The 24,248-nt window shown below is 43.4% G+C and overlaps 1 protein-coding gene across 4 annotated transcripts in view; it reads right to left on the bottom strand.

Annotated features, from left to right (window-relative positions):
• LOC112220702 (mitogen-activated protein kinase kinase kinase kinase 4-like) overlaps positions 1-24,248 on the bottom strand; it is a 57,475-nt gene that overhangs the window by 6,287 nt on the left and 26,940 nt on the right. The window contains exons 15-29 of one of the 4 annotated variants that reach the window (XM_024382545.2): positions 23,829-24,014; positions 23,353-23,532; positions 22,401-22,532; positions 15,697-15,764; positions 14,353-14,432; positions 13,192-13,286; positions 10,809-10,921; positions 8,949-9,039; positions 7,796-7,987; positions 6,982-7,105; positions 6,432-6,599; positions 5,448-5,591; positions 5,120-5,254; positions 3,313-3,413; positions 1,803-1,952 (exon numbers count right to left, since the gene is read on the bottom strand). In XM_024382545.2, coding sequence (XP_024238313.2) covers positions 1,803-1,952; positions 3,313-3,413; positions 5,120-5,254; positions 5,448-5,591; positions 6,432-6,599; positions 6,982-7,105; positions 7,796-7,987; positions 8,949-9,039; positions 10,809-10,921; positions 13,192-13,286; positions 14,353-14,432; positions 15,697-15,764; positions 22,401-22,532; positions 23,353-23,532; positions 23,829-24,014 — 1,959 coding nt within the window. The remainder of the gene's footprint in view (positions 1-1,802; positions 1,953-3,312; positions 3,414-5,119; positions 5,255-5,447; positions 5,592-6,431; positions 6,600-6,981; positions 7,106-7,795; positions 7,988-8,948; positions 9,040-10,808; positions 10,922-13,191; positions 13,287-14,352; positions 14,433-15,696; positions 15,765-22,400; positions 22,533-23,352; positions 23,533-23,828; positions 24,015-24,248) is intronic. The other 3 variants (XM_042302866.1, XM_042302868.1, XM_042302867.1) reach the window with 3 other exon arrangements.

Here is a 24,248-nt window from a genome sequence, read left to right as displayed (position 1 = left end):
AGTCACCACAGGACCAGTGTAAGTTACCACAGGACCAGTGTTAGTCACCACAGGACCTGTGTAAGTTACCACAGCACCAGTGTTCGTCACCACAGGATCCCCATACTTGCCCGGCCGAGAGCCTGTCCCCCCAGCTGCCACCCGCTGTCCTCATGCCACTGTGGCTGTGCCACCACAATCCTCAGCATCAACACTGGCATCCACAGACGCAGCGCTATCTTAATCCGCTGCCTCGGTATCCTTATCATCTCATCATCAACCGCAGCCAGCAGGGAGAACGTACGTGGGAGAAAAGTTGTGTGTGTGTGTGTGTGTGAAGGAAAGAATGAGCGGACCAGTGAGTGCCAGTGAGAGTGAGTGAATATGAGAGTGAATGTGAGAGCGAGTGATCGGGTAAAAGAGAAGGACTCTTCTCTTCCGCTGCAGTGTAAGAGACTAAGGCACCAGTGTTATGGAGTGTGTGGTAGTGCTCTCTAAATATATCACTGTTATGAGAAAAAATGGGAGAATAACAGGTCACTTTAGCAGGCACATGGTTTGCCGGCGCTGCCAAGGTATTTTTAGAGCTATCTATCTGGTGAAAAGTAGCACACATGGCTGGAGACTGGGGCCAAAGAGAAGCAGCCAATGATAGCTATGTGGGCCAGCACAGTGGGAGAAGAGGGATAGAGCCACAGGACAACTCTGAGGGCACAGCACTGGGAGGTGGTACAGTGTGTGTGTACAAGTCTATATTTGTGTAGATGTACGCACAAAAGTGAGTGTGCAAGTGTATGTGTATGTGAGTGTGTATTGTGAGTGTGTAATAAAGCTAATTTCCTTCTGAGAATGTATTCTTCCTCTGCTCTGGCTCTCAGCTCCCAGCAGCTCTCTGCAGAATTGTGTGGGTGTGTGGGATTCTCATCAGTAAGAGTAGAGGCTGCCTCAGCTCCCCTGTCCACAGTGACTAAGAGTGCAACAATCTGCACATCTGCATTATTCCACCCTGCTACATCTTGAGCCTCATAGAGGGGTTAGAAGTTATAACTAACACAATAGCCATCACTTGGTTCAGCTGGCTACTCAGTCATTCTCAGCCTCATTCACTTCCTGGTAGTCAGCCAAACACAGCTACCACTGAGATTAACTGATAACTGACCAAGGCTGACCTCCCTGTATCTTCAGACAACTGTTGTGACCGCGGTAGATTACTGGAGTGAAGCTTGAGTTATTTTTCAGTAAATCTGTTTGCTCCCGAGAGGAAAAGCTCCCTAAATGCACTGTATCTCCTTTGCTCTGAGGTAAGTGATGTTTGAGCTTATACCGTGACAGAGCAGAATTTCTACGAGGGGCTTTTCGAGAATTTGACTTTTTAGTCATTTAGCAGACGCTCCTATCCAGAGCGACTTTCGGTTACTGGCCCAACGCTGTTAACCGCCAGTCTGCCTGCCGCTCCAAAGACAAGTGCCACAAGGTCAGATACTGACAGTAGCAGGCCTGGCTTAAACACAAACCCATCCTGTCGATATTATACTGTATCAACCGCATTAGTCAACTGGCTGTGGTGGCAAACAGCTTCTACCCACGTCAACTCTGAGTCAGAACAAAAGATCACGCTGAGTGGCGTGGGTGCAGAGGAGAAGAGCTGCTTATCTGCTATAGAATAGAGACACAGAAACTGTAGGCTGGAGGTCTGGCAGAGACCCAAAGACCCAGGCTGCATGGCCCTGAGAGGGAGAAAGAAGGCTGGGGTGGGGAGAGGGTGGAGGGGGTGTGGGAGAGTTTGGAGGAGGCTGGAGTTGAGTTGGGGGTGGAGGACTCACGTGCGTTGGCAAGTAGAGGTCGTAGGGCGTCCCCGAGTCCACGTCGATGGCGTGGAAGCCCGACAGGGAACCGTAGATGACCTTGAGTCTTTGTCCATCCTCCACCGTCAGGTCCACAGACAGAGGCCTCTGGGGGAGCGAGCCGAACGACTGGATACACACAACAAGGACAGACATTAGGAATGACTTCGGAAGAGTATACAGTATAACTATATTTATAGTATACAGTATAACTATATTTATAGTGTACAGTATAGCTAGAGCCAATAGTTCTTCCTGGTTAAGACATACACTGAGTGTACAAAACATTAGGAACTTTTGCCCTCAAAACATCCTCAATTCATTGGGGCACGGACTCTACAAGGTGTCGAAAGCGTACCACAGGGATGTTGGCCCATGTTGACGCCAATGCTTCCCACAGTTGTGTAAAGTTGGCTGGATGTCCTTTGAGTGGTGGACCATTCTTGACTCAACCAGAAAACTGTTGAGTGTGAAAAACCCACGGTGCGCACCGTTTTGATTGTGTCACGAATTGCAGCGCTGGGTTTTTCACGCTTTCGACACCTACTACCATACCCCATTCAAAGCCATATTTCAATATTTTGTCTTGCCCATTCACCATCTGAATGGCACACATACACAATCCCCGTCTCAATTGTCTCAATCCTTCTTTAAACTGTCTCCTCCCCTTCATCTACCGTGATTAGAGTGGACTTAAGGGATCATAGCGTTCACGTGGATTAACCTGGTCATTCTGTGTCATCGAAAGAGCAGGTGTTCCTAATGTTTTGTACACCCAGGAGCTAACACTAGGAGCTAACCCATGGTGACCACCAAGGTTAGTATATTTCATATCTTTCATGGTTTCTGTGCAGCGAGTAGAAATCATTAAAACTGTTCATTCTAGAAAGATGTGTAAGAAGTAGGGCAAGCCACTGAGGAGAGTTCAGAACTAGGACAGTGTTGTCAAGGTGACCTTAATAGCATTACATATTCTCTTTGCCTATCATTAGAGCATTCTAGATTCACAACGAAAGTATCCCGGTCCCAGATCCGTTTGTGCTTATGCCTACTCCAAGCCAAACATGGTCGTGACAATTCCATAAGGAGTGGCACCCAGGCTACAATGAAAGGACATCGCCATAGAGAAGAAGACAAGTGGAAGGTAGTGTTGACATTTGACATTTTAGTAAGGGGGAAGCTGTTTCCACCATTGGCTCAGCCAGGACAGAGAAGAGCTTGGACTAGGCTGAGCGTGAGCTGCCCTCCCGTAGGTGTGGGAGTGCAAAGAGACCTGAGGTGGCAGAATGGAGTGCTTGGGTTGAGGTGTTGGGTCTGAGCAGAGCCTGAAGGAAGGGATGGGCAGTTCCTCTTGCTGTTCCATTGGTAAGCACCGTGGTAGTGGAAAGTAGTCTTGCAGTGATGCACCATTAATAATATCCTATTCCGACCACTTCACTTCATGTGGATGTGATTATTTTCCTCCATACATATTTGATGTGACTCTCACCTTGAAAGCCATGAACTTGTGGTAAGGCTTGGGAGCCCATGCATACACCTCCACAGCATTCTTCAAGGCAATCACCAGGAACTTAATCTTCTCATATCGAACTGAAATGACATGTAACAAAAAAGCAGGGATTTCAATTAGGATTAGCGATTTCTCCCATAATGGAAACAGAACAAGATAAAGGCTTTCACTACATCAGTCTGTAATACTTACGTGTCAATGGTCTTGAACTAATGATCACTAGACAATCTCAACAAAGAGGTTTGTGGTTGTGCCCCAAATTGCGACCTATTCCATATTTAGTGCACTACTTTTGACCAAGGCCAATGTAAGGAATATGGTGCCATTTAGGACGAAACTCTTGTGTAAACTAAGATTTGAAAGGCAGGAAGCCAATTGCCTTTCACTGAGGCAATAGCAGCATGCCTCCGACTATGAGAAACAATACAGAGGGGAGTGCTGGGAAGGACTGGGAAGGACAGTGCTTCACTATGACATCACATCCTTCCTTGGTTGAAGTCCCTGAGCTGTCCTCACTCTGTCAACACTCTTACTAACCTCAGGAAGAGTCGCAGGAAAGAGAGGCTCACATCTCCTGAGCTCAGCACTAGCACTACACCGTGACACACAATCACTCCCTCACACCCAGTTCACATGCACCCACAATCTCACACACTGACCTATTGTGCTCTAATGGTGTCAGACACTCAGAGAATAGATCCAATCATCTTGAAATAGTTGTTTGCTTGTATTATACACATTGCTTTCGCTGCAGCCGATCACTGCAGCTGTACATAGTCCATCGTTAAATAGCCCACCCAATTTACCTACCTCATCCTCATACTGTTTTTATTTATTTTAATTTTCTGCTCTTTTGCACACCCGTATCTCTACCTGCACATGACCATCTGATCATTTATCACTCCAGTGTTAATCTGCTAAATTGTAATTATTCGCCTACCTCCTCATGCCTTTTGCACACAATGTATATAGACTATTTTTTTCTTTTTTTCTACTGTTATTGACTTGTTAATTGTTTACTCCATGTGTAACTCTGTGTTGTCTGTTCACACTGCTATGCTTTATCTTGGCCAGGTCGGAGTTGTAAATGAGAACTTGTTCTCAACTAGCCTACCTGGTTAAATAAAAAATAAAATACAACAACACAAAAACCTTTGGTAAAGCAGTGATATGTCTAAATATTTTAACATCACTCATATAGGCCTGTCATGCAATACAATGAAAGATTGATCCAACACATCAGTCGTGACGCTATTGTTATGATATGGGGGGTTAGTGTTAGGACATAGATACTTCCACCCTCCATCCCCCAGGTGTCAGCAACCGCGTCTAGTTGCTGAGCCAAGGCTTGACAAGCACATCAGGTTCAGCCAATTAATGGTATAGTCAGTCAGTGTCCCATCTTACAAGCCGTGAGCCTGCTGTTTTTTTTTTTTTTTTTGGAAGCCATGAGGCCTTTCGTTTGTTTTTGAGTCTTTAGTTTGGACATATTTATGTTTCGTCACCATCTGAACAAATGAGAATCCGCTTGGACAGGCCGACTAAGAGGTCAAGAGAGACAGAGCTGGCCCTGGACCAAGGCAAGGTTGCTGTCTCCCTGGGCACATGTACATTCAACACCTAGGTGCATATGCTGATTTCTCATATAAATGCACACATTCATTCAGGTTACAGACAAGGTAACTAGGCCTACGACGCCTAGACGAAGCGAGTGCAACAATATCCGTAAGCTAGGTATTGGTTTCGTAACACATTCATGATCTAAGGCCAGGTAATGTATACTCACCAACTTTGTAGTGCACACATCCTTCCAGATCTCCTACTGAGGTCCAGCCCTGCCTTTTCTCCACCTCTGGGTCGTTCCGTAGGATCTTGTTCCGTAGCCACGACAGGTAGTACAACCTCAGCTTGTTCTTCTTACCTGACAGAGAGGAGACAGTAATGGAGTTTAGAGGACTATAGAATTGGCTGCAAAAGTAGGTGCAAAAAACATTCCAAGACTGACTATTTGTGTGTGTGTATGTTTATCTGTGTGTGTGTGTATGTTTATCTGTGTGTGTGACAGATGTACTGTATATACTTGTGTGTGGCACTACTGTAACTAGTGCAATTACCTGAGATGGTGATGAGCACATTGAGGCCCTCCAGAACGTCCATCTGTTGGAAGCGTCTCCTGCTGATCAGAGAGTAGACCTTCCCCTGACCGCTCCTGTCCAGCAGCCACAGACCATTCTCTGTCCCCACCAGCAGGTTCACACCTGGACCAACACACCATGCCCCTGCGTTAGGCCTCAACATCACAAGCCTCAGCAACAAACTAGGGATGGGCATTTTAAATGATTTCACTATTTCGAAAAACATTATGATATCCGGATATCCGGATAGAGATATAGAGAGAGAGATAGAGATAGAGAGAGATTTGCGCTCTGCTTTTTTAAGCAGAATGGTGGGGGAGGGGCAAGAGAAGAGCAGAGGCCGGTGTATGTGACAGTCTATGTCTGTGGTATGGAAGGAGGGTGAGAGAATGTAGCCAAACCGACTCATGCTAATTAGACAAACTTGTTGCTGCCATAGGTTATCTATCATACCATCTGGTAGTTCCTATTTTGACTGCATCAAATCCTTTTTAAAGAAGCTAGCTAGCTACAGTAGCACGGTTAATTGTCCTCGTCTACAACGCCATTCATATGAAACAACAGGCTACCTGTTGGTTGATCATTGTAGCCTACTCTTTTTCATTTAGACAACTTAATTCCTTAATTTCTATTCCATTTTGCATTGTTTAGAAATTTTCCACTTCACTTGCTACACATGGAAATAGATGATGGAGGTCATTACCACTAAATACAATAATAGGGACATTTTTGGTGTGGGGTGTGCCACGGTTCAAAAAAGGTTGGGAACTACTGCTCTAGACAGTATTGTAAGGTAGAGCTACTACCATATCACAGTAATACATATCCAATCCTTTCAGATCAACACAGTAAGTGTCTAGGGGATGGGGGTTAGGATCAGATTGGGTGTTAATCTCAATGTTATTATAAAGGTGCCTTTCTAGGGGATAAGGGCTAGGGGTCGAGTGTTTAACTGTTGCGTACCCCACAGTCCAGCACAGAGGATCTCGGTGTTGAACTTCTTCTTGTACTTGCGGATCTCGGGGGTGTCGCTCTGGGGTCTGATGTTGGTGGGGTTCACGTTAACCACGGAGCCCTTCCTGTGCCCCTCTCTCCTGATTGGCTCCTGATTAGCGAGCGGCTTGCCACTCGCTGGAGGGGAAAAGCACAACCAATACTCGTATTCACAACCATGGGACGTAATTTTGATGTCAGGCATCTGATCTTATACTAATTACTGTAAACATGTACAGGAGAAAAAACATATGTGAGAGAATCCCTCCCCTCTGTCCCCTCTTATTTTACAATACATATATAAACATACATTGAATGAGATTTATGATAAGATAGTCCTTTTTATAGACCAAAGCATGCTGTTTAGAGACCACCCTAGCATGCAGTGATTTACTGCAGTGCTCGAATGTCTATGGGGCATTTCCTTTGTAGCATAGTGTGTGTGTGTGTGTGTGTGTGTGTGTGTGTGTGTGTGTGTGTGTGTGTGTGTGTGTATGAGTGTGTATATGTTGGCACTCACTGGGACTGTAGCCCACTGGGCTCTGAGGGGGAGAGATCTGCAGCAGCCTGGGGTCAATGAAGGGAGTGAAGGAGGAGGAGGAGGAGGACGAAATGCTTTTCCCTGGAGGACTGTTTACAGGCTTCTGCAAAGGCATCCAAAATCATAATTCATATAAATGAAACAACATCAACAACAATAAATCAAAGACTCCCAGTAGGCTTGATATCAATCTTGAGATGGAAGGGGGAGTGCAAGTCTAAAACTGCTACTTCATCTCCCCCTAGTGGAGAAAGATAAACTCACATCAAATACAAATTCAGTGATCCAACCACTGCACTCTATAAAGTATTACTCTTAAAGGCCCATATTCTTAAAGGCACATATATCAATATCAAATCATTTCTGTCTAACAATTACTGTAATAGTTTTCCATTAAAATGGACAAAAATAGGTTTTTAGCAAGAACAAAATTCTCAAGCAAGAATTTTGCTAGGACTGTCTGGGTGGTCTTCAGTGGGGAGATGAAAATATAAAACTAGCTGTTATTGGCAGAGAGGTTTGGAACTCTCTTTGTTATTGGTCTATTAACCATCTGGTGATGCTACCAGGTAAACCGAAATCCCGCACATGCAAACAGGCCATGAAAATAGGCTGATTAGAATGTCCTATGTAGATTGTATTTTCAAGCAGCAACTATTAGGAAATAACACTGATACATTTTTTTTCACACTTTTACAGTGTTAATTTCTTCAGTTGTTGTACAAAACACAGGAAAAACAGGATTGTGACTGCGCTGGGCCTTTAAATATTTTATGACCTCTAGAGAACTCACATCAAAGTGCGGTCCTCGTCCGCTCGGAGACTGGGGTAAGATGACGTCATGCAGTACGTGCTGCCCCAGGGGCTCATGGGCCGGGCTCTTCTGCAGAAGATCAGGGAGAAGGTAATTCTCATTGCATTCTGATCCTACAGCCATGGGCCTGTGTAGTGGCTGGCCACTCTTAAGGCCTGATGCCACGCTGCTCTGCTTAGAGAAGAGACACACAGCAGAACAGCGGCATAATCCCTCGTTAATACTGCCCGTCTGTCACTCTGTATTCCCTGTGTCACAACAACACTGTGTGGAGGAACAGGCAGCGGCATCTACACACACGCCAATGCTAACGCTGTCTTATGGCAGGAAGGCATTGTTTAGGTTTTCATGACACTAAGTCTCCAATGACTGTTTTTTTTAAGTGGGTGAGTTAAACAAGGATATCAGGCCCTGCTTACACCGTGCCAAGTGGCATTGCATTCATCACTGGAGGTGGAGGAGGAGGCTCTGAGGGGCCTGTGGGAGAACGGCATCAATGGGCTCTGCTCTGCTCCGCTCCATGTTTTAGTTAGTATGCACAAAGTGCCCTCTAGTGTTTGTCATGCAAATGACTCACGCAGGACCGGGGACACGGCTGAGCTCAAGTGGCTCCCTATTCCCTATATCGTACACTAGTTTTGACCAGGGTCTATATGGCTCTGGTCAAAAATAGTGAACTTTATTAGCCAGGGAGTAGGGTACCATTTGGGTCAATGCATGCTGCTGCCTGTGTGAGTAAGTAACAAGATTTCACACTGCATCTGCTCTGTTACAACAAGCCTGAACTCTGACAATGACCCAATTTCCAAATCAGCAGTTCAGGGAAGCCATGTTAAGCAACCTATTAGACCGATTTAATGAAGCTGACTGTGGTATGAACCTGAAGACAATGGACACCACCATCTGTTATCTGACTAAAATATCGATTGAAAGCATGGAACATCATCCCGTTCAATGTTAAGAGTTTGAAACTTATTTGCTATGAGTTTTCATCAAGTGCAGAATAAATATCCGTTACAAGTGAGAGAAGTTCTCAAAGCTAATAAGTGAGTGCACTTTTACACAAAATGTCCTAGAGGTAGTACTGTATGGATGTGGGGGTGTGTGTAGACAGAAGGGTGTGTATGTATACCGTGGTCTGGTTGAGATTATGATGGGGCTGCAGGACAATCCCATCGGGGGCTCCTCGGAAGAACTTGCCCTTCCCATTACTCAATGGAGACCTGGAGAAACACATACAACAGCAGTCAGAGAGAGGAGGCTCATGCAACGTTTAACAAAATTTGACTCAACCTTAGTACATTTTATTCATTCAGCAGACAGTCTTATCCAGAGCGATTTACAGGAGCAATTAGGGTTAAGTGCCTTGCTCAACGGAACAGACAGATTTTTCACCTAGTCGGCTCAGGGATATGAATAAGCAACCTTGCGTTTACCCTCCCAACGCTCTTAACCGCTAGGCTGCCTGCTGCCCTAGTAGTATGCTAGTCAGTGAGCGCTGGTGAGGTTATACTGTATACTGCTTGTTTTTGGCTGTATAAGTATAAATAAATAAATCGATCAATCAATCAAGGTGAACCTAGGGCTGTTGCGGTGACCGTATTACCGCCACACCGGCAGTCACAAGTCATAACCGCAGTCAAATTCCATGTGATTGTCGAGTCACGGTAACTAGGCTTCTCCAAAACTGTGCTCTGATGCCACTGATGGTCAATAATAGCCTACCAAACTTCCTATTGCCTCTATTGTCCCTCTAATTAAACTGACATCAATGCAATCAAAAATCAAACACTTCATCAGGGCCCGGGCATTTAGAGTTTGAGCGGAATGGGATCACCTGTTGCGCAGCGAGAGCCAGCTCCTCATAGCTGTTTGATGCATGGAATGAAATAAGTGTTCCTATAAGCCCATGTTGTGCAAATTTCTATAGGCTTTGCATGAGAACTGAGTTTTGATGGCCTTTATTAAAAAGAGGAGGATCCCATCAGCTTTCTATAGGCTAGGCCTATTATATTTATTTCTCAAGTTTCCTAATATTAAGCACATTGCTTCGCTTTACAACCGGAGTAGCTTACCTGGCTGGCATGTACTGGGGGAAAAGCGTCCTCCATTCGCTATTTAAGTGCATACGGTGACATGTTTTTTCCCCTGCCCCTGTTCCGATAACAGCCCGTTCAGAATCCAAACTAATTTTACACATATATTATATGTGATGGATTAAATAGAGAATAGTCTGATGGGTGAGAATATTATCAAGTGCTTGTCGAATTGTGAATGAGAGACAGATGAAGTGTGTGCAGCCTCCCAAAAAAACAGAGCAAAGCGCATGCCTTTCATGCAACCTTTTTCAAATCATCATTAGTCGCATCATGCAGCCTTAGAATGTATTAGAAATCAAAAGTTATAGCCTAAGGTTTGTATCACAACTAAAGTTGTATAAATAACTCTAAATTAAGCATTTCAATTGATCACTTTGTTAACTGCTCAACACAGAATAGCAAATGACGCATGTCTGCGCACTCTCACGGAAATCGTTTAGGAAAAATATCCTTTCTATTTTATTCAGCTATGTTCAATTGTATTCTTCTTTCTATTAAAATAACATAAAATAATGCCACTGGAAGTATAAGAAAATCTTGTCTGCAAATGTATATGGCCCAGCCAGTGTATGGCACAGCCAGATCAGGGCCTAACATGAGGACAACTCAGAAGCTATTCTGTTCTTCTGAAATAGGCTACAATTTCTTCATATCATAATGTTTCTTTAGACCGGCCTAAAATAAATATTGTGATGGTGTAGGCTATATTAAATAGATTTTTTTTGCTTTTTAAAATGTAGATGTTCCAAATGTCCTCATCAGTGGCTTGTAGGCCATGCATGGAAGCCTGGAGATGTTAATTACCTGTCAATTACTGTAAAACCGGCACTTATGTGCATGACAGTTACCGGTTGACAAAATGTCATGACCGCCACAGCCCTATGTGAACCCACCTGGTTGTCTCCTCATCGTCACTACTCCCGACTTCATCACTGGAAGAGGAGTACTCTGTTGCCTTGACAAATGGACTGAGATTGGACTTGACCCCAGATAAGTGCCCGGAACCCTGAGACAGAAACACAGGGAATAACATAAGAGATAGAACACCAGACATCAGGATTCATGAGACAGACACGTTTATGATAATAATACAGGACTGCTAATGCTAATTGAATATAGGAATAATTGTCACAAGAAGATGACAAACGGCTGAATGCTATTGAATAAAACACAAGGACACTGTGTGTCCCCTGGAGGGAATCAGATACGGGACAGAACGGGGTCCCCATCTGCTGCCTTGTCCTCTGGTCCCGTCGGAATGACCGGAATCTTAACTGGCATTACTTCTCGGAATGGCATACCTCTGACATCAAATCAATAGGCCTAGTCATAAGATGCACTATTTGGTCTAGAACGGATAAGAAGGAATGATACACTATTTAGATGAGGCTATTTATATAGATGAGTCGACGAGGAGGAGTTCCAGCATTCTTTGTTTTGATAAGAGCAAACGCAGATGTTAGACGGTCAGATAGATTCTCCTAATTCAAATCCAGAGGTAATCGGATTCATCAGTCTCTTACCTTTGGTTGTTTTAACAGACGGTCACAAACAACAGTAACCGAACATCTGACGAATACCGAGGCGAGACCAACACGATTGCCTTGAGACTTGGTGACCAAGTTTTCATGTGTTACAAAATGCAGATCTTTTCCACAACCACGGGGCAACTGGAGCCAATAAAGAAAAGAACAACTTGACCCACTGGAAGAGTTCTGATAATCATGGCTGAAAACGACATTATAAATCTAATGTGGGTGAACGAGTAAAGTAACAGATGTAAAATAGTGTTCTAGATGCCGGGATAGCAACAGATGCCGTCCTCTGTGGCTTAGTTGGTCCGCGAATATGTATGCACGCATGACTCTCACTTTGGAAAAAACGCGTCTACTAAATTACATTTTTATTATATATAGATACTAGGGTTGGGCGATGTCAAGCTTTGTCCTATCTTGATGATGTACTAGTAAAACATGATATGATGGTATCGGCCCCTATTGGCCAACCCCAAAAACATTTTATTGAAAAAGTTAATTAAAACAAACTTGCATGCTACAACTTCATGAAAGATAATCTTGTTGAAAGCCTGGTCAGAGGCTAAGTGGAGGCAAATATATATATTTTTTGATTTCTGATGGAGCTTCAGCATGGCCAGGTAGGTGTGTGTTTGTGTGGGGTGCACACGATGGAGTGACAGTCTATACCGTAGTGAGTTAGGTTATAAATCATGGGCTGGATAGAGGCCGTCTTCAGAACGGGTTAATAATTGCTTTATTTGCATCATCCTCCTTTCTTAAAAGGCCTATGGTTTGTTCTATCTCTCATAAAGCTGTGATTGAGAATAGCATATGCCTAAGCCTATAGATTCAGACTTTTATTCGTGTTCTTTTTGAAAGTGGCAACTTTAGGTCAACTCTTTCTTAGGCTATTCAAATATTTGGAAATAGGCTACTGTTCATAACTTTAACTTATGATAGGCCAAGTAGGAGGATAGTTTATTGACAATTTTGTTTTCAACCTTGTATGCATAGCCATGTAGGGTGCTGCTGCACCACCTGAAAAATAGTACAAAAAATAATAATAAAATAAAATAATAATAAAATAATAATAATAATTTGCAGAACCCCAAACTGCTTCCGGCCGCACAGATCATTTATTTCTTAATAAGCTTAAACTTGATTTTTCTATGGACTATTGATACAGATTGTTCTCTCTCATTATTAGTCCCCTGGCTACATTAAGTTTTTAGGCTATTCAAATACATTTATGAGATGGTTTTCCATTAGATTAATTCATTGTTTGATCGGGAGAAAGCCATGCATGCATAAAACGATGAAAGTGTAGGCTAGTCTTGTCCAAAGTAGTTTTAATATCGTATGGCGAGAGAAGAGAGTATAGCCCAAAAATTCTACAGCTCGACATAAGATAGTTAAGGAGTGTCCGTTATAAAGAAAATAGGTTTAGGCTATAAGGTCCATGCATCCGAAATGAGAGAGAGAGAAACAATATGGGTGGAGTTCTCTCTCCACTCTGTCTAGCCTACTTTCCTCTCTTGTGTTCTGTATATAATAAATGTATTGCTAGAGCAAATAGGAATAGGAAAATTACTCAGAATGTCACTCGTGTGCAGTCCTGCTGTGCGCTGTCCGACCCCGTTCTTTACTGCGTGGCGCCAGTCAAGTTCAAATAGGCTAAACCATCGATTATGGCTGTCAGTCATCGTCGATAGACGATGCTATCGTAACATAGCCCAACCCCAATAGATACTGTACACACCCGTTGCTGCAGCAGGGCTGCTTGAGAAGTCTCCTGAGACTTCTTGTACTGTTGAAGACGGCTCTGCAGCATAGGGCTCTCCAGCTTGAAGTAACCTGAAAGAGTCAAAGGAAAATCTCTATCTCACGTTTCATTATGTTGTCCACTCTCTATAAATATTACCAGAGCCATACAGATACTCTAGATAGCTTTGGTGGCTCATTATGTGATCTTTCCTCAAACTATGTATGCTCTGCTAGTATGATGAACAAGTCTAGATAAGGACTAAGGCATGAGGATACATTGTATGGGATTCCTTGTTTTTCTTCTGGCTTACTACCTGAATGCTAAAATGTAAAGCCCTTGTAAAGGACTTGGAAAAGCACTATCAAATGTATCATTATCACTACTCTATTTGAGCTATTGCTCCCTCTTCATGTACAGTATATGAAATCCTTTTACATTTAAACAAAGACATTTATTTACTATATTGTGCGGGAGGCTCCTGAACTGCTTTCTTAAAACTGACGATTACTGGTAAAAAAGGGATATTTTAACATATTACCCAGTCTTTCTTTCTTTCTTTCGCCATCCAAAAGGCATTTATTTTGAGAGTCTGTCTAACCATTAATTGTACTGGTTTTCCCCACACCCATTCTACCACAGGCCCTGTTACTCACCCACACGCCCTCATAAGCTCCCACACACCCCAAAACACACTGCACTACTCAACAGACAGAGCACAGGCCAATGCTACCACTACACAGAAAGTGTTAGACACCTTTTAGGTCTTTCCTAAAGACAAGAAACTAGGTAAAACGTTCAACTATTTTTCTGTTTCAAAGCCAAACAGTGAAGCGGTGGCACGGTGCGTGGTTCAGAGTTTCACTTTCAAACACTTTCAACTCATGGGGGGGGAACAACTCTGACAGGATGTTTAGGTTCCAGTGAGAAATTTCCTGTGTATTGTGGTTATAGTCTGATTTGTAAACACCCAATGCTTTCTCACAGGCTGTAGTTCACCATGTAGTAACACTATGCAGCTGATGGATCTACTATGAATCGATGTGTTGAAAGGGACCATCTATGAGTGGTGAGTGGTTTAGAGAGAGAGAGAGAGAGAGAGAGAGAGAGGGAGAGGTGAAGCAAGTGAGTAATTGTGGAGGACACAAGGACACAGACCTGACTGGGAGCTGTTGCTGGAGCTTCCGTGAGATGACATGGATTTCCCACCCTTCTCCACAGGAGACTGAGGGCCCCCACTGGACAACAGAGAGGGAGAGGGATAGGAATCAGTGCCACAGGTAACTTCTACAAAGCTGTGAACGATCTGAGAGACAAGGCAATAAGGGCCTTCTACGCCATCAAAAGGAACATAAAATTCAACATACCAATTAGGATCTGGCTAAAAAATACTTGAATCATTGCCCTTTATGGTTGTGAGGTCTGGGGTCCGCTCACCAACAAATCATTCATAAAAATGGGACAAACACCAAATTGAGACTCTGCATGCAGAATTCTGCAAAAAATATCCTCAGTGTACAATGCAAAACACCAAATAATGCATGCAGAGCATAATTAGGCCGATACCCGCTAATTATCAAAATCCAGAAGAGAGACGTTAAATTCTACAACCACCTAAAAGGAAGCGATTCCCAAACATTCCATAACAAAGCCAACACCTATGGAGAGATTAATCTGGAGAAGAGTCACCTAAACAAGCTGGTCTGGGGCTCTGTTCACAAACAGACCCCACAGAGCCCCAGGACAGCAGCACAATAAAACACAACCAACACATTGGAAAGAATAAACAAAAAAACTGAGCAAACTAGAATTCTATTTGGCCCTAAACAGAGAGTACACAGTAGCAGAATACCTGAAAGCTTTGACCATGTACAGACTCAGTGCGGATAGCCTTGCTATTGAGAGGCTGCCGTAGGCAGACCTGGCTTTCAAGAGAAGACAGGCTATGTGCACACAAAATTAAACTGAGCTGCACTTCCTAACCTCCTGCCAAATGTATGACCATATTAGAGACACATTTCCTTTAGATTACACAGACCCACAAATAATTTGACATAATATCTATCAGGGTAAATATAACAGTGTGCCATCACAGCAGCAAGATTTGTGACCTGTTGCCACAAGAAAAGAGCAACCAGGAGAGGGAGAGAGGTGACAAGGATCAGGCACACACAAGTGTACTTCAAATGATGTAACAGAGATATCAAATGTCCATAGAGTGCCAGTGAAAGTGATCCCCTAAGCACATGGGGCCTGTCAAAGCTGATCTATGGATCATCCACCCTGTGACTGTTTTTTTAAAACCTTTATTTAACTAGAAAAGTCAGTTAAGAACAAATTCTTATTTTCAATGATAGTGGGTTAACTGCCTATTCAGGGGCAGAACAAGAGATTTGTACCTTGTCAGCTCAGGGAGTTGAACTTGCAACCTTCCAGTTACTAGTCCAACGATCTAACCACTAGGCTACCCTGAATGATGTGTGATGGTGGTGAAAAACATACCTTGATGAAGTCCGGTGATGACTCATCAGCTCTTTACAATAGAATTTCGATGTTGTACGCTCCGGAACCTTCAAAATATAATTTTGACATGTGAGGACACAGTATATGCCTGACTGCCTTCAACAAAGCATGCTGTATATTAGGACATTACAAACCACTGCATACTATGTAAGGACTGCAGAAACAATATAGTATGTGGAACTGATCCAAATGAGGCAACCTGGACTGTATCACCTTCTATAGTAAGTTGATATTTAATTACAATATAGCTGCTACATTCTAAGAATTACAACTTCAGTCAAACTCAGGAGAAGAAACATATGTCAAGCAGGCACACAGGCCTTGTGTTCATGTGACTAATGCTTAAATTTCTCAACGTGGTCCCCTGCAGCTGTCAACCTTTTCACCTTGCTCTCATGTGTCACATCATCACATAAGAGGAAAGGAAGACTGCACCCCCTGAAAGAGGAAGTCATTCTGAAAATACGCATCTGACTACTGACACTCCTTCAACAGGGCTTTACTTGCAGCTCTGGGTTTCATAAGTGTTTCTTTTATTTTCCTGTGATATGAATGCAACAAGAGAACTTGTAAGCAATTAAAGCCCATCAACTCCATATGCTAAGGATACAAATCTATGTTGATTAGAGGACCCAGAGCAAGGATGGGCAAATGGTGACCCGCGGACCTACAGTACCTTCTGTAGGAAATTCACTTTAAAACATCAATGTGTAAAATGTCAATGTTTTCTCTCCACTGTCAATAGGGGGGTTGCACTTTTTTTGTTTGTTTCAAGGTGGCGTGGGACCCCCAACAAAATTTCGCTTGGGGCCCCCAAAATGCTAAAGCCGGCTCTGACTGCACTTGAGGGTATGGAGGTGGATACCCAGACCCGCGAGCCACTGTGGTCCCTCATGATGAGTTCAAATTTGTTGTGGTCCCCAAACCCCATCAAAGTTACCCATACCTGAACTAGAGAAATGTTATGAGAGTTTGTTATTGGAAACACAGAACGTGCATCACATCATCAAATGTGTTTGCTGTAAGTCAGGGGTGCCATAGGAAGCCTGAGGGCACTGCCAAACTCGTGCTGAACATTCCACTTCCTCTAAGCTTGCATGATCAACATAATCACAAAAACAACAAACAGCAGAACCACCTAAGAGATAATATCACACGCACATGGGGTTATAGTCTCACCAGGCACACACACACAGACACATATAGAAACATTCACCACACATACAGTACCAGTCAAAAGTTGGGACACACATACTCATTCAAGAGTTTTTCTTTATTTGTATTATTTTCTACATTGCAGAATAATAGTGAAGATAATAGTGAAGATATCAAAACTATGAAATAACACATATGGAATCATGTAGTAACCAAAAAGTGTTAAACTAATCAAAATATATTTCATATTTGAGATTCTTCAAAGTAGCCACCCTTTGCCTAGATGACAGCTTTGCACATACTTGGCGTTCTCTCAACCAGCTTCATGAGGTAGTCACCTGGAATGCATTTGTCACGTCCTGACCATAGAAAACCTGTATTTTCTATGGTAGAGTAGGTCAGGGCGTGACTAGTTTTTTTTTGTTATAGTTTATATTTTCTATGTGGGGTTCGAGATTTGATTTTCTATGTTGGTGATTTGTATGATTCCCAATTAGAGGCAGCTGGTTATCGTTGTCTCTAATTGGGGATCATACTTAAGTAGAATTTTTCCCACCTGTGGGTTATGGGATATTGTTTATGTTTAGTTGCCTGTTAGCAGTGCATTGTCGTCACGGTTCATTTATTCTTTATTTGTTTTGTATTTGCTTAAGTCTCACTTTATTCATTAAAATTATGTGGAACTCTACGTACGCTGCGCCTTGGTCCGACCATCATTATTACGAACGATGTGACAGCATTTCAATTAACAGGTGTGCCTTGTTAAGAGTTAATTTGTGGAATTTCTTTCCTTCTTAATGCGTTTGAGCAAATCAGTTGCGTTGTGACAAGGTAGGGGTGGTATACAGAAGATAGCACTGTTTGGTAAAATACCAAATCCATATTATGGCAAGAACAGCTCAAATAAGCAAAGAGAAACGACAGTCCATCATTACTTTAAGACATGAAGGTCAGTCAATATGGAACATTTCAGTAAATTTCAGTTGCAAAAACCATCAAGCGCTATAATGAAAGTGGCTCTCAAGAGGACCGCCACAGGAAAGGAAGAGTTACCTCTACTGCAGAGGATAAGTTCATTAGAATTACCATCCTTAGAAATTGCAGCCCAAATAAATGCTGCACAGAGTTCAAGTAACAGACACATCTCAATATCAACTGTTCAGAGGAGCCTGCGTGAATCAGGCCTTCATGGTCTAATTCCTGCAAAGAAACCACTACTAAAGGACACCAATAATAAGAAGAGGCTTGGGCCAACAAACACAAGCAATGGACATTAGACCGGTGGAAATCTGTCCTTTGGTCTGATGAGTCCAAATTTGATATTTTTGGTTCCAACCACCATGTCTTTGTGAGACGCAGAGCAGGTGATCGGATGATCTCTGTATGTGTGGTTCCCACCACGAAGCATGGAGGTGTGATGGTGTGGGGGTTCTTTGCTGTTGACACTGTCTGTGATTTATTTAGATTTTAAGGCACACTTAACCAGCATGACTACCACAGCATTCTGCAGTGATACACCATCCCATCTCGTTTGCACTTTGTGGGACTATCATTTGTTTTTCAACAGGAAAATAACCCAACACACCTCCAGACTGTGTACGGGCTATTTGACCAAGAAAGAGAATGACGGAGTGCTGCATCAGATGACCTGGCCTCCACAATCACCCGACCTCAACCCAATTGTAGTCATAGCAGATAATATTCTAATCTTTGGTGACTTTAATATTCACATGGAAAAGTCCACAGACCCATTCCAAAAGGCTTTCGGAGCCATCATCGACTCAGTGGGTTTTGTCCAACATGTCTCTGGACCCACTCACTGTCACAGTCATACGCTGGACCTAGTTTTGTCCCATGGAATAAATGTTGTGGATCTTAATGTTTTTCCTCATAATCCTGGACTATCGGACCACCATTTTATTACGTTTGCAATTGCAACAAATAATCTGCTCAGACCCCAACCAAGGAACATCAAAAGTCGTGCTATAAATTCACAGACAACACAAAGATTCCTTGATGTCCTTCCAGATTCCCTCTGTCTACCCAAAAATCAGTTAACCACCTAACTGAGGAACTCAATTTAACCTTGCGCAAATACCCTAGATGCAGTTGCACCCCTAAAAACTAAAAACATTTCTCATGAGAAACTAGCTCCCTGGTACACAGAAAATACCCGAGCTCTGAAGCAAGCTTCCAGAAAATTGGAACGGAAATGGCACCACACCAAACTGGAAGTCTTCCGACTAGCTTGGAAAGACAGTACCGAGGAGTACCGAAGAGCCCTTCTTGCTGCTCGATCATCCTATTTTTCTAACTTAATTGAGGAAAATAAGAACAATCCGAAATTCCTTTTTGATACTGTCGCAAAGCTAACTAAAAAGCAGCATTCCCCAAGAGAGGATGACTTTCACTTTAGCAGTGATAAATTCATGAACTTCTTTGAGGAAAAGATTATGATTATTAGAAAGCAAATTATGGACTCCTCTTTAAATCTGCGTATTCCTTTAAAGCTCAGTTGTCCTGAGTCTGCACAACTCTCCCGGACCTAGGATCAAGAGAGACGCTCAAGTGTTTTAGTACTATATCTCTTGACACAATGATGAAAATAATCATGGCCTCTAAACCTTCAAGCTGCATACTGGACACTATTCCAACTAAACTACTGAAAGAGCTGCTTCCTGTGCTTGGCCCTCCTATGTTGAACATAATAAACGGCTCTCTATCCACCGGATGTGTACCAAACTCACTAAAAGTGGCAGTAATAAAGCCTCTCTTAAAAAAGCCAAACCTTGACCCAGAAAATATAAAAAATCTATCGGCCTATATCGAATCTTCCATTCCTCTCAAAAATTTTAGAAAAGGCTGTTGCGCAGCAACTTACTGCCTTCCTGAAGACAAACAATGTATAGGAAATGCTTCAGTCTGGTTTTAGACCCCATCATAGCACTGAGACGGCACTTGTGAAGGTGGTAAATGACATTTTAATGGCATCGGACCGAGGCTCTGCATCTGTCCTCGTGCTCCTAGACCTTAGTGCTGCTTTTGATACCATCGATCACCACATTCTTTTGGAGAGATTGGAAACCCAAATTGGTCTACACGGACAAGTTCTGGCCTGGTTTAGATCTTATCTGTCGGAAAGATATCAGTTTGTCTCTGTGAATGGTTTTTCCTCTGACAAATCAACTGTAAATTTCGGTGTTCCTCAAGGTTCCGTTTTAGGACCACTATTGTCTTCACTATATATTTTACCTCTTGGGGATGTTATTCGAAAACATAATGTTAACTTTCACTGCTATGCGGATGACACACAGCTGTACATTTCAATGAAACATGGTGAAGCCCCAAAATTGCCCTTGCTAGAAGCATGTGTTTCAGACATAAGGAAGTGGATGGCTGCAAACTTTCTACTTTTAAACTCGGACAAAACAGAGATGCTTGTTCTAGGTCCCAAGAAACAAAGAGATCTTCTGTTGAATCTGACAATTAATCTTAATGGTTGTACAGTCGTCTCAAATAAAACTGTGAAGGACCTCGGCGTTACTCTGGACCCTGATCTCTCTTTTGAAGAACATATCAAGACCATTTCAAGGACAGCTTTTTTCCATCTACGTAACATTGCAAAAATCAGAAACTTTCTGTCCAAAAATGATGCAGAAAAATTAATCCATGCTTTTGTCACTTCTAGGTTAGACTACTGCAATGCTCTACTTTCCGGCTACCCGGATAAAGCACTAAATAAACTTCAGTTGGTGCTAAATACGGCTGCTAGAATCCTGACTAGAACCAAAACATTTGATCATATTACTCCAGTGCTAGCCTCTCTACACTGGCTTCCTGTCAAAGCAAGGGCTGATTTCAAGGTTTTACTGCTAACCTACAAAGCATTACATGGGCTTGCTCCTACCTATCTCTCTGATTTGGTCCTGCCGTACATACCTACACGTACGCTACGGTCACAAGACGCAGGCCTCCTAATTGTCCCTAGATTTTCTAAGCAAACAGCTGGAGGCAGGGCTTTCTCCTATAGAGCTCCATTTTTATGGAACGGTCTGCCTACCCATGTCAGAGACGCAAACTCGGTCTCAACCTTTAAGTCCTTACTGAAGACTCATCTCTTCAGTGGGTCATATGATTGAGTGTAGTCTGGCCCAGGAGTGGGAAGGTGAACGGAAAGGCTCTGGAGCAATGAACCGCCCTTGCTGTCTCTGCCTGGCCGGTTCCCCTCTTTCCACTGGGATTCTCTGCCTCTAACCCTATTACAGGGGCTGAGTCACTGGCTTACTGGGGCTCTCTCATGCCGTCCCTGGAAGGGGTGCGTCACCTGAGTGGGTTGATTCACTGATGTGGTCATCCTGTCTGGGTTGGCGGCCCCCCTTGGGTTGTGCCATGGCGGAGGTCTTTGTGGGCTATACTCAGCCTTGTCTCAGGATGGTAAGTTGGTGGTTGAAGATATCCCTCTAGTGGTGTGGGGGCTGTGCTTTGGCAAAGTGGGTGGGGTTATATACTTCCTGTTTGGCCCTGTCCGGGGGTGTCCTCGGATGGGGCCACAGTGTCTCCTGACCCCTCCTGTCTCAGCCTCCAGTATTTATGCTGCAGTAGTTTATGTGTCGGGGGGCTAGGGTCAGTTTGTTATATCTGGAGTACTTCTCCTGTCCTATTCGGTGTCCTGTGTGAATCTAAGTGTGCGTTCTCTAATTCTCTCCTTCTCTCTTTCTCTCTCTCTCTCGGAGGACCTGAGCCCTTGGACCATGCCCCAGGACTACCTGACATGATGACTCCTTGCTGTACCCAGTCCACCTGGCCGTGCTGCTGCTCCAGTTTCAACTGTTCTGCCTTATTATTATTCGACCATGCTGGTCATTTATGAACATTTGAACATCTTGGCCATGTTCTGTTATAATCTCCACCCGGCACAGCCAGAAGAGGACTGGCCACCCCACATAGCCTGGTTCCTCTCTAGGTTTCTTCCTAGGTTTTGGCCTTTCTAGGGAGTTTTTCCTAGCCACCGTGCTTCTACACCTGCATTGCTTGCTGTTTGGGGTTTTAGGCTGGGTTTCTGTACAGCACTTTGAGATATCAGCTGATGTACGAAGGGCTATATAAATACATTTGATTGATTGATTGAATTGAGATGGTTTGGGATGAGTTGGCCCGCAGAGTGAAGGAAGAGCACCCAACATTTGCTCAGCATATGTGGGAACTCCTTCAAGACTGAAAAGCATTCCAGGTGAAGGTGGTTGAGAGACTGCCAAGAGTGTGAAAAGCTGTCATCAAGGCAAAGGGTGGCTACTTTAAAGAATCTAAAATCTAAAATATATTTTGATTTGTTTAACACTTTTTTGGTTACTATGTTTTTTGGAATCCATATGTGTTATTTCATATCTTGAGGTCTTCACTATTATTCTACAATGTAGAAAATAGAAAAAAATAAAGAAAACGCTTTTGACTGGACCTCTGCATACAACATGTGTGTGTACACACCACAACATATACACACATATCACCACACTGATAGATGGACAGACCTTTGGTGGGCACTCCATGGAGCTTTGGAAGTCCCAGAAGACATCGTCAAACATAGGAGACATGGGAGTGGTGGCCATGTCAGACATAGAGCTGCTGTGAGGGGCGCCTCGACTGGAGTGAAGATTGGCATTCTGAAATGAACACGTAGTTTAGATCAGGCCAGCTATATTTTTATATATTCATACGGCTCTGGGTAAGATTACTTTATTTAGTGACACATTGGTCGCGTTCCAAGTGGCACCCTATTCTCTATAGTGCTTTACTTTTGACCAGTGCCCTATGGATGCAATATAAGGGGAATAGGGTACTATTTGAGACAGAGACTCTGAGTACTATAGGACAAACAAGATGGAAAAAAGGAAGTAATCGTTTTCGGGTTCTGGATAAAGTAAGAGGAAGGACAACTAAGTTATCAACCACAAAGCACAAGATGGCATAGGATATGTATAGATCCTTGACTAATACCTTCCCAACAGAAGAGCTGACAAAAACTGTGAGAGTACAAAACGTGGGTTTTCAAAATGTTGAAATGGTCAAAATATATGTTGAAGCCTTGACACCCGTTTGGTTAGTCAATAGGGTCTTGCAAAATACGTGTCATAACTTCTAAATAAATTGAAAGAGTGACATTTACAGAGATTTTTAATCTAATGTTTGCAGTTACTAATATAGAGATGCAATACCTATTCTCTGACTTGTTTGCTAAGTTAACCCTTTACTTTGAAACAGGCAGCTGTTTTAACTATGTGTCATTGTCACGTGGTGATGGTGTTGATGTCGTCAGTACTTATAATGTATGAGGTAAGTACACCATATTGCATATTGTGAATGCCTAGCTGCGTAATGATTTTCCAAACTGGGGCAAATAAAGATATTGACTGATTGAATTGATTGGTGGTGTTAGGAAGGGTACGGTTATTTGGGCAGGGGATGGGGAGTGGGCTACTGTACCTGTTGTATGGCGGCCCTCTGCATGGCAGGGGTACAGGGGCTGGAGCTGCTCCCGGAGCTCAGTCTGGTATGGATGTTTACGGGGAGAGGAAGGGGGTGTATGGGAAGGGGCAGCCCAGCCAACACTCTGTTCAGGTTGACCTGATAGCTGTCAGATGTCTTCCCCCTATCCATCTCCATCTGAGCAACATGGACAAGAACAGTCAGAACCAGACCCCTGGACACTGTAGTCAAGACTATATTATTGCATACTGGATTATGAATTATAACTAATAATCCAAAACATACTTCCAATCTATCTTTGAGCGACTAATAGCTATCTGGCACACTAATGCACAAACGCAAACAAACACAACACTAGACAAATAGTGATACAGACAAGGCGGTGAGAGAGAGAGAGAGAGAGAGAGAGGGAGGCAGCAGATAGTGAGGGGGTGCTCGGGGAGACGGGGGGAGTGGGACAAGGGGGACTTTACCGCTTTGCACTGGCTATTTGCAGGGCAGTTAGGCGTGGCACTAGCAGCCTTCTGGGGCTCCCTCTGTTTGTGCCTGTGGTCGTGCTGAAGCGAAAGCAGCTGCGTTTGGTCTTTGGGCAGCGTGCGGTGGAACTTTTTACCCTGCTGCTGAGGATGAGGCAGTAGAGGTGGAGGCTCGGTCCTCCTCTACACAACGACAGAGACAAACACAGGACACTGGCATTCAGCAGCCTCATCCCGTGCCTGCAGTACAGCCCCAAGACAGATAGATGACAAGGCCTTGTGGCCAATGCTGCAGCCTGGAAACAGCTGCTTTCAATAGAGCCTCTACTGTAGCTAGCAGATCCAGGCCCAGTAGGAGCCTCTCATTGAAACTGAAACTAGGCTAAACTCTCTCCAGACGTCAGAACTGGAGGAGGT

The sequence above is a fragment of the Oncorhynchus tshawytscha genome, linkage group LG21 (genome assembly GCF_018296145.1).
Source record: "Oncorhynchus tshawytscha isolate Ot180627B linkage group LG21, Otsh_v2.0, whole genome shotgun sequence".
In the NCBI taxonomy this organism is placed as follows: Eukaryota; Metazoa; Chordata; class Actinopteri; order Salmoniformes; family Salmonidae; genus Oncorhynchus; species Oncorhynchus tshawytscha.
The sequence above is the reverse complement of the archived record's forward strand: the minus strand, read 5'-3'. Positions and strand labels throughout refer to the sequence as shown.